We start from the raw sequence: 13146 nt of genomic DNA on the forward strand, positions 1-13146 counted from the left end.
TTGAAAATGCAACAAATAACTACACATAATCAGCCCCAAAATAGAGAAATAGTTATGTATTGAAAATAAAATATTACTTGCTGTAATATTGGAATTGTTCGTAGCATTATTTATACATGTTTTGTTGTTGTATTGTTTGTACATTGTTGTGTTTAATTAAAATGTGTGTGACTGTCCTTGTCTATCACTGTTTCAGTGTTTTGTACATGTTGTGTGTTTTTTGTGGACCCCCGGAAGTAGCGCTAACGCCTCTGCAAAAGCTAATGGTGATCCTAATACACAAACAACTGAGACAATTGTCATGTTGTGAGTAGGCTGCTCTGTCCGTTGTTCTAGTCCACACCGTTTGGACACATAGCCTACAGAAAATGCAAAGTAAACTTATTATTAAAGCAAAGCACACAACTCTGTAGTCCATGAAATCCAGGACTATGATTTATCAGACTAGTGTGCATCATGTCATAAGATCAAAAAAWATATATATATMATTTATGTATTTTGGAGTATTAATCAACGCTCAATATTTTCTTGGGAAAACTAGGCTACGAAGAAATATGAAACTACATTACAGGAGTCTAATAGCCACATTGTAGCAGTCTCTCGTTCATGATAGTTACACGTGCTTTGGGTCTGTAAAGACAGAGGACAGTGTCCACAAATAGGCGTTAGAATATTTTATCGTGTATGTTTTAGCGTGATTCGGCTGGGGATTGTATTCTGGTGCATTCTATTGTAGAGTTTCAGTTACTGTGCCTGGACCATATGGACGTGGACACATCGAACACTCTCTCCCTGGTCTATGACGTGGACACATCGAACATTCTCTCCCTGGTCATATGACGTGGACACATCGAACATTCTCTCCCTGGTCATATGACGTGGACACATCGAACGTTCTCTCCCTGGTCATATGGCGTGGACATTCTCTCCCTGGTCATATGGCGTGGACATTCTCTCCCTGGTCATATGGCGTGGACATTCTCTCCCTGGTCATATGGCGTGGACATTCTCTCCCTGGTCATATGGCGTGGACATTCTCTCCCTGGTCAAATGGGGTTGAAGGGAAATTCTCTCTCCTCTAGCTTCCATGGCCTACCGACTGTTTCTTCTCCTCACTAGGGGTTAGTTAAAGGATAGACCTGCGTTATGCAATGTTCAATTCCAGTATTGTCTATTATCATCATGCTCAAAGAATGGTGCAATTCTACATTAGAAAATAATACGGAGATTTTGAAAACTGTAGGCCTACGAATTGGGCCTGTATGTGATTCGAAACCAACCAACCTTGAGGTCTCATCCAGAGGAGAGTCTGTGGAAGAGCCGGATAATTCATTTAGGCGCTCTGCTAGTTCGCCAGTATTTACCATCGGGTCGATTTATTGTCAGGGTATTGCAGCAGCTCGGTCTCTTGCGGTGTTGTAAAGTCCTGCTGTCTCTGTAAGTTATCGTATCTGTAAAATTTAGAGCAGTCCCTATGACACGTAATTCTACAAGGATTCGGTTCATAACTTGCGCGCGCTGCGTTATACCATGATTATACAAGTATTATACTTGAGCAGAGTGCTGCTATAGACCCAGCAGACAGGCTTGTGGAATGGCTGAATTGTAAGCTACACGAAACGCCTTTTCTGTTTGTAGACCTAATGACAATAGAAAGACTCGAAATAAGAACTCATTTCTGCCTAATGTTTAGGACTATTCCGACGGTTCACTGGTGACTGGGGTATGTTTGTCATCCAGCAGTCTTATGGTTGGCGTAGTGTTCAGTAAACAGTCGACTGCTGAACATTGATCAAGCACACCTAGACACATTTGCCATTTATTTTGATCACAAAGATCGTGAAAGGAACGCTCACAGATAACCAAAAAAACACAGTAGAAAATAAACCTACCACATTTAAGGTCATGAGATATGCTATGATATAATCACATATAGGAGCTAAAAATCGAACAAATCCAACAACAGCTAACATCCGTTAACATCCGTCAACATCCGTTAACAACCGTGAATAAGGCTGAAAATACAAATGAAAAGTGGAGTGAATTCAGTCTTGTCTTTTTCCCACTGTCAATATTTTCATACGTGCCCTTTCCTTTTCATTGATCTTCTGTATTCACTAACATATCCAGGACATTTCTGTAAAAAAAAACTAGCAACAATATATACATAATAATAATAATAACCATCAGAATAATTATATTGATGATGATGATGATAATAATAATTATTATAGTAATAATAATAAATATTACACCCAATTGCTCTAATGTAAAAGCATATTTTTAACTGTTTTCTGTTATCAACAGGTATAAGCTAATTACTTTGTTAGTCATTATATTTACGCGTTAAAATACAAAATCTACAGTCAACAACAGACTGAAGGAGAATTTTAGCAGAATCTGAAATAGCTACAATAGCCCTCAATGTGTTATTAGGCCTTATAGGTCAACATATTCCATATACCGATAAAAGCGATGCAACAAAGCCCCTTGTCAATGTTTACAAAATATATGTTTCATTAATTCATTGAACATCGTCGCTGAAAAATCTTTATGGCCCTTCGCCTTCAACCCATCGACCACTATTGAGATGCGGTCTTCTATCGAACAACGTCGCCCTCTAGCGCTCCTGATTTCCAACAAAATTATTTCCTAGTGGCCTATATAATAAGTTGTCTCTTCATTAGTAAATACTATCTAGTATGATACTTTATCAACGCTTGGAGAATATACCATTACTATGTGTCAATCATCATAATTTATGTTTTTACCAAACTAACCAAAATGATCACAAGCATTCATTCAAATCCAACCGTTTTTTTTTACACAGAATAGAAATGACTTGACATATTTCAATGTATTTCAGAAACAGGGTTTAAATCCACCCTTGCGGTACCAATAGAATCACCACTGTAAACGGCCTTTTACACAGCAGTCAACGTGAAGTTTTTGCCCTCTCAGTAGGAAATGTAGATGGTGAATAAACATGACTTTCTTTACATTAGGGGGGCTGATTTCCTCTCAGTCACGAAGACAAACAATTTATCGACCAGACACCCTGTAGAAAAAGTGTCTGCATTTTTGTTTGTCAGCAAAAGACTCAAACACCCAAGTAAGAGGGTTTGAAGGGAGAGAGTTACCCTGGCTCATAAAGTAATTTAAACCAGACGTCTAGCCATCTATATAGCTTTATGGGACCACTGTTCTTCCTGCTTTAAAGCAATTATACGTACATGTTGGACAATAAATTGGAGATCAGTGCAACACCTCTCCCAATCATAAATACTTTATTACCTCTTTAAACAATGCATCATTCTCCTATTCAAGTGAAATCCAACCACCTTGTAAGACAAATTCATATTATGAAAACAATTCTACAATGTGAGCTCAGTATACCAAATGGCACTTTACGTTGTTTAATTCTGCTGACCTTAAAAAACGAAATATCTAATAATTGAATCTCTCATACAGATTAACCAAATGCATTTATTTAAGAGAACGACATTTTCTCATTAGTCCTACTTTCCTAGTCACCAAATAGTTATAATTTAAGTTTTGCAATAAGGCGTTATTAGTCCTACCTCTCAATTCTGCAAACTACTGCATTAGTGCAAGGGAACCTTAAATACAGCTTGAATTGGATTCGGAGAATGCAGGAATATGCTAAGATTAAGGCTACGCCCAATCATGTCTATTTTCAAAACTAACCTCAGGGGAAAAAACACCGTGAAACTATTATAAATACTAAAAAAGATGATCATTTAATTTTAAATTCTAGTCCTAGCCTTCCAACATAATCAGTCAGCCTCTTACCTTTTAAGTAAGTKATATAATTTCCAATTTGCGTGATGGGTCTTTCACTGAATTAGGCCTATAATATTCACTGAAAATATTAGCACAAATGTATCCTCTGAAAACATGACATTGTTCAAATACACCACGAAGAAAACGATACGCAAGCACATTCCCGTGGGCCCATACTGGGCATAAATACTCGAGCTGTGGAGTAATTCGTTTAAGACTCGACATGAACTTTGATTCAAACCAACAAAAGAAAGAAAGCACGTTTTATTCCAAGTAATCACAACAATATGGTACATCAAAAGGCGAGCGATTACATATCCACTCTAGCATGGGCTATAAGCGATCCTTACTGCCCCTCTCTCTGTTCATCTTTTTCATTTTCATTCTTCTGTTCTGGAACCAGATTTTGATCTGCCTTTCAGTTAAATTGAGATTTCGAGCCATTTCGTTTCGTCGATCTCGTGTCAAATACATGTTGTAAAGGAATTCTTTTTCCAGTTCTAGTGTCTGATATTTTGTATATGGACATCGCTTCTTCCTTGTCGAACGTGCATGAATCCAGTTTGCTGCAGGGTTGTCTGGAGAACAGAGGAAAAAGTTGAAACTCACATGAGAAATAGCATGAAAATGAAATAAACAAACAATGAATGTGGCAAATACAAGCATCAGAATCAATAACTGTATATTTGTAAAAAAATAAATAAAAGAATAATAATAATACTGAATTTGTTGACGCAATTATCATCACACGCTTGTGTTAAATACCCACTTTACATCCGTAGGCAGTGTTTGCGGTCCGTGGTATAAACTAGACACTTTTATAGGTTAGTAAAACCTCCAATTTTACACACCCAGCTCGTACAGTTCTTAAAGTTGTAAATCAGGGAGCAATTTCGTTTACTTACTTGGGTCAAGTTGTTGTTTCTCTTCTTTAGGCTCGCTGTGATTCGAAGTATCACTGCCAACGCTCTCTTTTGCCACATTTTTCGGGCATTCGGACAATCCACAAGCATAACCAGGGCCAGGGACAACCACCGGAGTCTCTGTCTCAAAAGTGGCACTCTCAGTCCTTTTCAGTGGTAAACTTTCGGGCTTGGTTCCATTTGTTCCATAATGCCGGCTGTTATAGTGAACCCCGGAGAAAGAAACGTTGTTGGATATTGGGTCTATCCACGACCGCACATATCTGCTGTCTGCTGCGGAGAGGTGGGACTGAACGTAAGGATGGTAAATCCCTGACACTGCGGCGGTGGACTGCGTGTGAACCGAGGACCAAGACCCTGGGAAAACGGCTGACTTGGGTGCAAAACTGCAGGAGGAAAAATCTGCATTGTCCCCAACACCTGGTGGCATTGAGGTCGTACTGTGCGGAGACTGGACAAAGCGTGGCCTGTACACGTCCTCTGCTTCATGCCCCATTATAGAGTCCACATAATAGTTACTTAGAGTGCTACTGGTCGACATTTTTGGATCCCTTCGTAGTCATATAAAAGGTTACACTGTTATGGAAACCTTTCCACTGAACAATCACAGTATTTTTGCTGGCTTCATTCTTCAGGGATTGGTTACATGAATCACGTGATCATATTTACCAACGCAGTGAGTAAATCAGTCCGCTGTAATGGTATAGGCCTATGTTTAATTTGCCTTTTTATTTAAAGAATGCCATAGAAACCGAATGGTTAAGGAGAAAGAATGTCAAACTTTAAGTAATGGTGTGTTAGTGGACGTTTTGAATGTGCTTACGGTTTAGGGTGGTGCAGGTCTATTTGTTTTACGTATAGATTAACCTCATGCACACATTTATTTCACAGCCACCACTCAACATTGACGCCACACCATATTATGTGTGTAAACTCTCTCACAAGATATCGCCATAAAGTATATCATACACTCAATGCTTGTAAAACATTTTATAGAGTACTAGTTGTAAGTCCTCGTTAAATAGATGTAATAACATGCTGTAAAATAAGGATCATTTTTTGCACCGACTCTGTTTTAAATTGTTAGCTTTTGTTAAACTAGTCACTTTCACTAGTTTGGTTGGTCTTGTAAGTTTGAACTAGGAAGTGTTATTTGTATACTGATTGTATTTATCTAGAGGAGAGCAATAATTATTTTATGTGTATCAATAAAATATTTATGAGGTGCGTTTGATTATACATTCATGTGCCCACAATAAAACGGACTATTGGCGCAACGAAGTGGATCTGCGCAGAGTGATGTCTAAAGCTCTGGATTTAAGATTTTGAGATGTTTTGAGAACACATGACTTCTTGATTAGGCAAACAGACTACTTTTGTAAACTCTCATCAAGAGATGAATACAAACGTAAATAATATCTCTCAACTGATTAATTTCAAATACATTTCCACGATGGAACAAAAACAACGAGAAAGAAGGAACAGAACTGATTATCACACAAATGTTCACATGGGGACAAACAACATGGCGGCGACCTGCCAATGAATTTGTGCTTGAACATCATTAGGCCCAGACAGGAACTAGGGACCCGATTTTTCAGCCGAAAGTGAACATTGCATTAGTTTGAGCTAGGCAACATATTATAAGCCTTGTTAGAAGACATTATAAAGGCTCACAAATGTTTATAACACGTCATAGAGCATTATACCTGACTGCTTTAACTAGTGTTGTAAAAATAATGACGTGGCCAAGCAGGCCATTGATAAATAAAACCATGCAATCTGTTGTTGGTGTGTGTGTGTGTGTGTGTGTGTGTGTGTGTGTGTGTGTGTGTGTGGTGTGTGTTGTCGGTGTGTGTGTGTGTGTGTGTGGTGTGTGTGTGTGTGTGTGTGTGTGTGTGTGTGTTTTCAGCGTTCATTCGTCTGGACATGGGGGTGTGCAATTCGTGTGTAAAGAGAGGCAGAGGAAAGAGGAAAATAGTGTGTACCGAATTCAAATAGCCTACCGGAGAGAGTTATAAACTTGGCTTGGACTTCTATACACAGGGGCAGCAGATACGTCTACTACTGGGCAAAGCGATCTGCCAGTATAAGCCTACAAAAAAAGACATCTCATGACATTTAACCACATCAATTAAATAACAACCTAATATCTGATATTTTGAATCATGGCAGAATGTTTGGCCAATATGTATACAATGAAATTGTATTTTAATGATTACGGTTTAACCCGAAGTAAAAAACATTATTGTAGTCCTTGTATATGATAAGAGGTTGCTGTTTAGGTGATAGCCTATTGGATGTATCAATGTTGTATAAGAAAGCATTTTATATATTCTTCTAGGCTATTCTTGCTCTTTTATTTTTTTTAATTTTTAATTTAACCTTTATTTAACCTAGGTAAGTCAGTTAATAACAAATTCTTATTTACAATGACGGCCTACACTAGTAGAATAAATGGTTCTGTAACTCTTTGGGAACTCTAATGAACCCGTTTTTCTAAGAAGTTCCTATATCGGACCCCAATGGCTGTTTTTGTAGGTAGTTGGGAACCTTCCCAGATCCGTGTAAATATAATAAAATGTTTAGGTTCATGGCATGAATAGGATACGAGGCTTGTTTTGTGTGTTTGAATATAACTATTAGTGTGTTTTTTGTGTGTGTTGAAATGAAGTATTCATGTGTATTTTGTGTATTTTAATAGATGTATTAGTGTGTATATTGATTATTTAAATAATATCCTACAGTCTCTGAACGCTCCAAGTAGCTCCTTGCACAAGTAGCTCCTTGCACAAATATATATATATGTGTGTGTTGTGTGTGTGTGTGTGTGTGGTGTGTTGTGTGTGTGTGTGTGTGTGGTGTTGTGTGTGGTGGTGTGTGTGTGTGTGTGTTGTGTTGTGTGTGTTTGTGTGTGTGTGTACACACATATAGCCTTAGAAACCAATTGGATAGCTTATTCAACAAAACAACTCAACTTTTTTTTTTATTTTTTTTTTTATTTTACCGTTATTTTACCAGGTAAGTTGACTGAGAACACGTTCTCATTTGCAGCAACGACCTGGGGAATAGTTACAGGGGAGAGGAGGGGGATGAATGAGCCAATTATAAACTTCACAAGCTATTTTCAAATACAGACATGTTTCTGAATGCTAATTGACAATAGGTCTAGCAATGAACTAATAATAAGAGTCATAATTAATTAATTGGTCAATAGATAGCCTGGGCCTGTTAGTCCTTGAATGGCATAGGCCAACGCTCAAATAGGGATGTTTGTGAAAATAATGTTGCACCTACATGAGATATGACGTATACCGCAATGAGACTTGTTGTGAATATTCGTTTTCTTAATTTGATTGGTTCACATAACAATGTGAAACTACGGCCAGTCACTAATAATTCTAGCGGAACTAAAATAACGTTATTGCGGGCTCCTACAAATTTCTGAAATAGTTCTCTGTTTTGTTACATTTATTTATACATCTGATATACATGAATGCATAACTGTAAGTCCTCTTGATAGGATAATTTGCTAAGCGACTAAAATGTCATGTAAAATCTGTCTTGATGAAAAAGCCTATGTCTACTGCAAGACAAAGCACTGAAATAAGAAATTACATTTGACAATCAATTTATTGCAGGATACATGCCACAAACATGCGTAAGATTTACACTCATTAACATTGCTCATCACATTTATGCTACATAAACGTTTATATGATTACGATTCAGCTAAAGAGTTAGCGCTTAATTCTAAACGAATGTATAACTTTGGATCCACTATCGATAAATGTGTTTTCATGTCCGAAAAATTAGCCTCCAAACAAGTCAGACTCAATCAAACCAAACCGTTAATAATGGATACATAGTAAATTTGAATAATTTAAGACGTTATTAATGTACCCTGTGATAAAACATATTCAAAATACACAATGCGTCACCATGTAAACATGAAAATAAAATAGCAGTCAGTCACAGTTTCGGTGAAAAACCCCCAAAAGTCCGATGCTACACCACACCACCGCTTAGAGGAAAAAGACAATAAATCAAGCTTTCCGTAAGCAAACTCACGAAAAGGTGAGATTTGAGGTAAGTTCCCGAATTCGGTTTTCACTGTTCATTTTCTTAAGCTTCATCCTGCGGTTTTGGAACCAGATCTTGACTTGCCTGTCGGTGAGGTTGACGCCTCTACTGATCTCTAGACGGCGCTCTCGAGTCAGGTACATGTTGAATAAAAACTCCTTTTCCAATTCAAGCGTCTGGTGCTTTGTGTAGGGGCATCTTTTCTTCCTGCCGCTTGTTGCAGTCAACCAATTGCTCGTTGGAGCGTCCGTTTTGCTGTCTGAAATGTAATCAAATCAACAAATGTTTTAACATGACAAAATATGAACATATCACTCWGATTTTTCAATTAATTAAAATATGTTTTCACTAGTCACACAGCTCTGGTCAGAAGGATATCATGTTTAAATGTATATTGATATCGTGTTATATGAGTATTATTAGTTGGTAGTCGTGGATCAAACGTGTTGAGAATAGTATAGGCATAAATAACAACACATTCTCTAAATTACACGACTAAGTTTTTTGACCGAATTCATATTTTAAACCAACTAAAATACACATTTGTGAGAGACGGTTTCTGTATCATCACAACACTGAGGATGAACATACAAAACAGACTACAGGCATTATTTCTCCTAGGTGTTAATATACACACAAATGTATATATTTATATTTCCCCCAAAATAAAAATTAACGTTCTATTACTATCAACAAAGAAACAAATCAATTAAGAAAACCTAAATATAAAATTGTAATTGATGCAGACATGTCTGGTGCGCGGTTGAACCGTTTCCTGTAAAAAGCCTTTTACTGCAACCTGAGTAAGGCTCTCATTAAACATTACGACTTTAGGGCTGTTTGTGTTTTATATTGGCTTTTATGATACCGCCATACGAGTCATCCTTTTAATGTACCTACCTTTAGATTCTCTTTGTGTCAACTCTGGGCTGGAGACTGAAGATTCAGTGGAGCAGTTCTCCTCCCGTTGCGCGGTGGACGTAGGATCCGGGATTTCCGCGGGGATGGGTGTCTTGCTGGTCTCCGGGTTATGCGGTATCTCGGCCGTTTTCCTTTCCAGTTCGACAAAAAAGGAAGACAACTGCGGTTTTGGAGTAACTCTGTTGAGCTGCATGAATGTGATGTTTGGACTTGTCTTCTCGTGGCCATAGTCCTGGTCTTTCCCAGTCGAGTAGGTTTGGTTTAATCTGAAATACCCTGGGACAGGGATCTCGGGGCAGTCAACTGAACACGATTCGGGGATTATATTAGCATATACAGGGACATCGGACGAGTTGACCTTTGCTCTCTTGTCGGAATACATGCAGAAATTACTCTCCTCCTTAATGTTTTGTGAAAATGTGCAATTGGGCATTTGGTTGGATGGTTGCTCTATTCCGCAAGGTCTACTGGGATCTGTCCAGTTATCAATTTGAGGTATGTAAGGGTGGAAATTCATGCCCATATTTTGGTGGTTGACGTCCCCTYGTTTACGGAGAGACGGCAAGAGTCCACAGGTTTGCATTCCGTAAATTCCCATTTCTGCACCGGACGGCATGTACATGTTGCTGCTGGAGTAAAAACGGTCAGTCCTGCAAGCGCCAATCAACGAATCAACTACAAAAGTATTCGTAACAGGAGAGCTGTTGGGAAAGGACATTTCGGAGAAGTTTTAAAAGGAAGATGTCGTTTGTAGGCTGACATTTCTAGCAAAACAATGTCCGTGTTGCTTAGGATGCCTCTCTGCCACATGACAACCTCTCCAATGAAATGTGAAAATGGCCTTGAGACGCAGACTCTTTTCCCATCACATGGAAACATTGACTCATAGGGAAGCAGACGTGGTCAACAGCGACACCTAGAACACAGACTTGAAATTGATTCAAACTGACTGACARAGGACATCTTGAACACTTAGCTTGTCTTCTTTGCTTGATATGAAGAAAAAAAAATTAAACTAAGGATGAACATGGACCTTAAGATAATTAACCGTTACATCAAGCTCCAATTCCCTTACTTTGGCACATTTAAATACATTTAAGACCATTTTAATTCACACGAATAATCTACTCAGTCATACACGTCAAAGCTTTGACATGAACTAAAATAACGATTTCTAATCACACGGTGTAGTGATGGAAATATAATCCTAACCGAAAATAATCCATGTACATTAGGTGGACTATTTAAATCATTTCAACCAAAACTTCAACCAAATCTGGCTATTATAGGCCTATATCTTTATTTGTGTAACTTAATTCTTAAATAAACCGAGTCTGGTTTAGGATATTATCCTCTAAAAAACTAAATTACAAGGAAAGGTGATATCGATTGCCCGGTTCTACATTTTGTTAACATTTTTGTAACCTTTGAATGCCTGCTCAGGGTACGGCACACTGTATTTGTGACCTATATGACGGACTGGGAAAGTAGGTTTACGTATTTAATAATAAAACCCTACGGAGCTAAACACGCTCCCCATAGTAGCCTATTTTCAACTCAGCATCTCATCCGTATAACAGGTCCAGGTTTGCAAATAGATAGACAATGTTGATTTTTTTTGTACACAGAGAAATCAACAAGCATACAAAAATAGACACCCCGGTTATTTGGCTGAATAAAACGAAGAATGTTAGAAGAACGTTGAAAAGGCCTACCTCAGTTGGTTGGTGTATGTCGATTACTAAACACAAGAAGGATATACTTGACTGTGTAAACCTCAAGAAAATTGTAAATTACATTTAAAAAATCAGGCATAGGCCGACGATATGCTTCTATTAACGCCAGAAAATGTGTTAAGAATCAGTGTGCCTGCAGCGTATTGTTTTTGAACTGCAGGAACACAGCATTTAACGAAATCATCCAGGTATTCAGACGGGTATTATAAGGGATTTAATAACTAAGCAAATAATTTAGTAAAATGCGTGAACCAGAAAAATATGCATGCTTTTGAAGGTACTCTTTGGGTTCCGTTTTAATTAAGGTATCAAACCAACCCTGGTCTACTCAACATCTACTCAACATCTACTCAACATTTTAGGGTTTACACTTTTAGAGATCACATTTTTTTGTAAATAATTTTACACTATTAGAGAATATGGATTGAAAGTAAGACAACATATTTATTAGACAAGGCCAAATGATCGTCCAAATCAAAATAACTAGTATAATGCATTCGGGCGGAAGGTATCCTAGTGGTTAGAGCGTTGGACTAGTAACCGAAAGGTTGCAAGATCGAATCCCCGACCAGACAAGGGACCTGACAAGATACACTTCTACCCCTGAACAAGGCAGGGGCAAGTCAGCTAAGAACATATTCTTATTTTCCACTGTTCCTAGGCCGTCATTGGAAATAAGAATATGTTCTTAGCTGACTTGCCTAGTTAAATAAAAAAACATGCACACGACAATTTAGGTCGATTGAGGAATCCAGATAGGCCATTTGCCTTATAAATTAACTTTTTTTTATTACTTCAGGGTTTCAACTGAAATTAAGTTTAACCCAGTAATATTTCAAGTCATGTCCATAACAACAAATTACCAAAGATCATGCAAATCTATCGGTTAAACTTGGGCTTGGTGTCTCCATTGGAGGCTGGTGGGAGGAGCTATAGGAGGACGAGCTCATTGTAATGGCTGGAATGGAATGATTGGAACGAAGTTGAACATGTGGTTTCCATRTGTTTGATGTGTTTGATACCATTCCATTCATTCCATTCCAGCCATTACAACGAGYTCGTCCTCCTATAGCTCCTCCCACCACGGCTGTCTATACATGTGTACATATCCACATAGTTAAAGCTAATGTTTAATCCACTTTAAAATGGTGGTGTTAGCCTACTACTTCTTAGAAACAGTGATGGTTTCCCTTTGATTGCAATGCATGGAATGCATTAACTAAACACAGTCTGCTTGGGCTATTATGTTTTTTAAAAAGCTATTTCCCAAGTCACCTCAAAAGTTGAGATCACCGAACGTAGGCTATATTCTCTCATCAAACCCCCAACAAAAACATTAGCAGCTTTTCAATAGTTTTCCAGATCACAGTTGTAAGTACCTTTACGTGTGTTTTCATGAACAAACTCTGATCGAAATGTGCTACACGTCTGCCCTCGTGTGGTTAGAATGGGAACGAGGAGTTCACTGGCAATGTCTGCACAATATTTTCCGACACAATAATTTCCTAAACCAAAAACCTAATAAAATATGCCAACCATCGCAAGACTGACTGACATGTGTGTTTGTGATTGATTTCCAAACATATCTTATATTACTGATTTCCTACGGCTACATTTCCAATGATCAGATGCGCTAACATTATCTCAGCGAAAAGAATAACCAAAACCTACTACCGGTA

The 13146-nt window shown here is 38.1% G+C and overlaps 2 protein-coding genes across 2 annotated transcripts; both read right to left on the reverse strand.

Moving 5' to 3' along the window:
* Nucleotides 1-4053: 4053 nt before the first annotated feature.
* LOC111959924 (homeobox protein Hox-D9a-like) lies at nucleotides 4054-5296 on the reverse strand. The gene is made up of 2 exons (XM_023981776.2): nucleotides 4710-5296; nucleotides 4054-4382 (listed from the first exon to the last, which is right to left on the reverse strand). The coding sequence occupies exons 1-2, from the start codon at nucleotides 5266-5268 to the stop codon at nucleotides 4138-4140; spliced, it is 804 nt and encodes a 267-aa protein (XP_023837544.1). The 5' UTR covers nucleotides 5269-5296; the 3' UTR covers nucleotides 4054-4137.
* A 3045-nt stretch (nucleotides 5297-8341) lies between these two features.
* On the reverse strand, nucleotides 8342-11516 carry LOC111959784 (homeobox protein Hox-D10a-like). Its single transcript, XM_023981581.2, has 2 exons — nucleotides 9711-11516; nucleotides 8342-9069 (listed from the first exon to the last, which is right to left on the reverse strand). The coding sequence occupies exons 1-2, from the start codon at nucleotides 10447-10449 to the stop codon at nucleotides 8795-8797; spliced, it is 1014 nt and encodes a 337-aa protein (XP_023837349.1). The 5' UTR covers nucleotides 10450-11516; the 3' UTR covers nucleotides 8342-8794.
* Between the last annotated feature and the right edge of the window lie 1630 nt (nucleotides 11517-13146).

The sequence above is a fragment of the Salvelinus sp. IW2-2015 genome, linkage group LG36 (genome assembly GCF_002910315.2).
Source record: "Salvelinus sp. IW2-2015 linkage group LG36, ASM291031v2, whole genome shotgun sequence".
Classification (NCBI taxonomy): Eukaryota; Metazoa; Chordata; class Actinopteri; order Salmoniformes; family Salmonidae; genus Salvelinus; species Salvelinus sp. IW2-2015.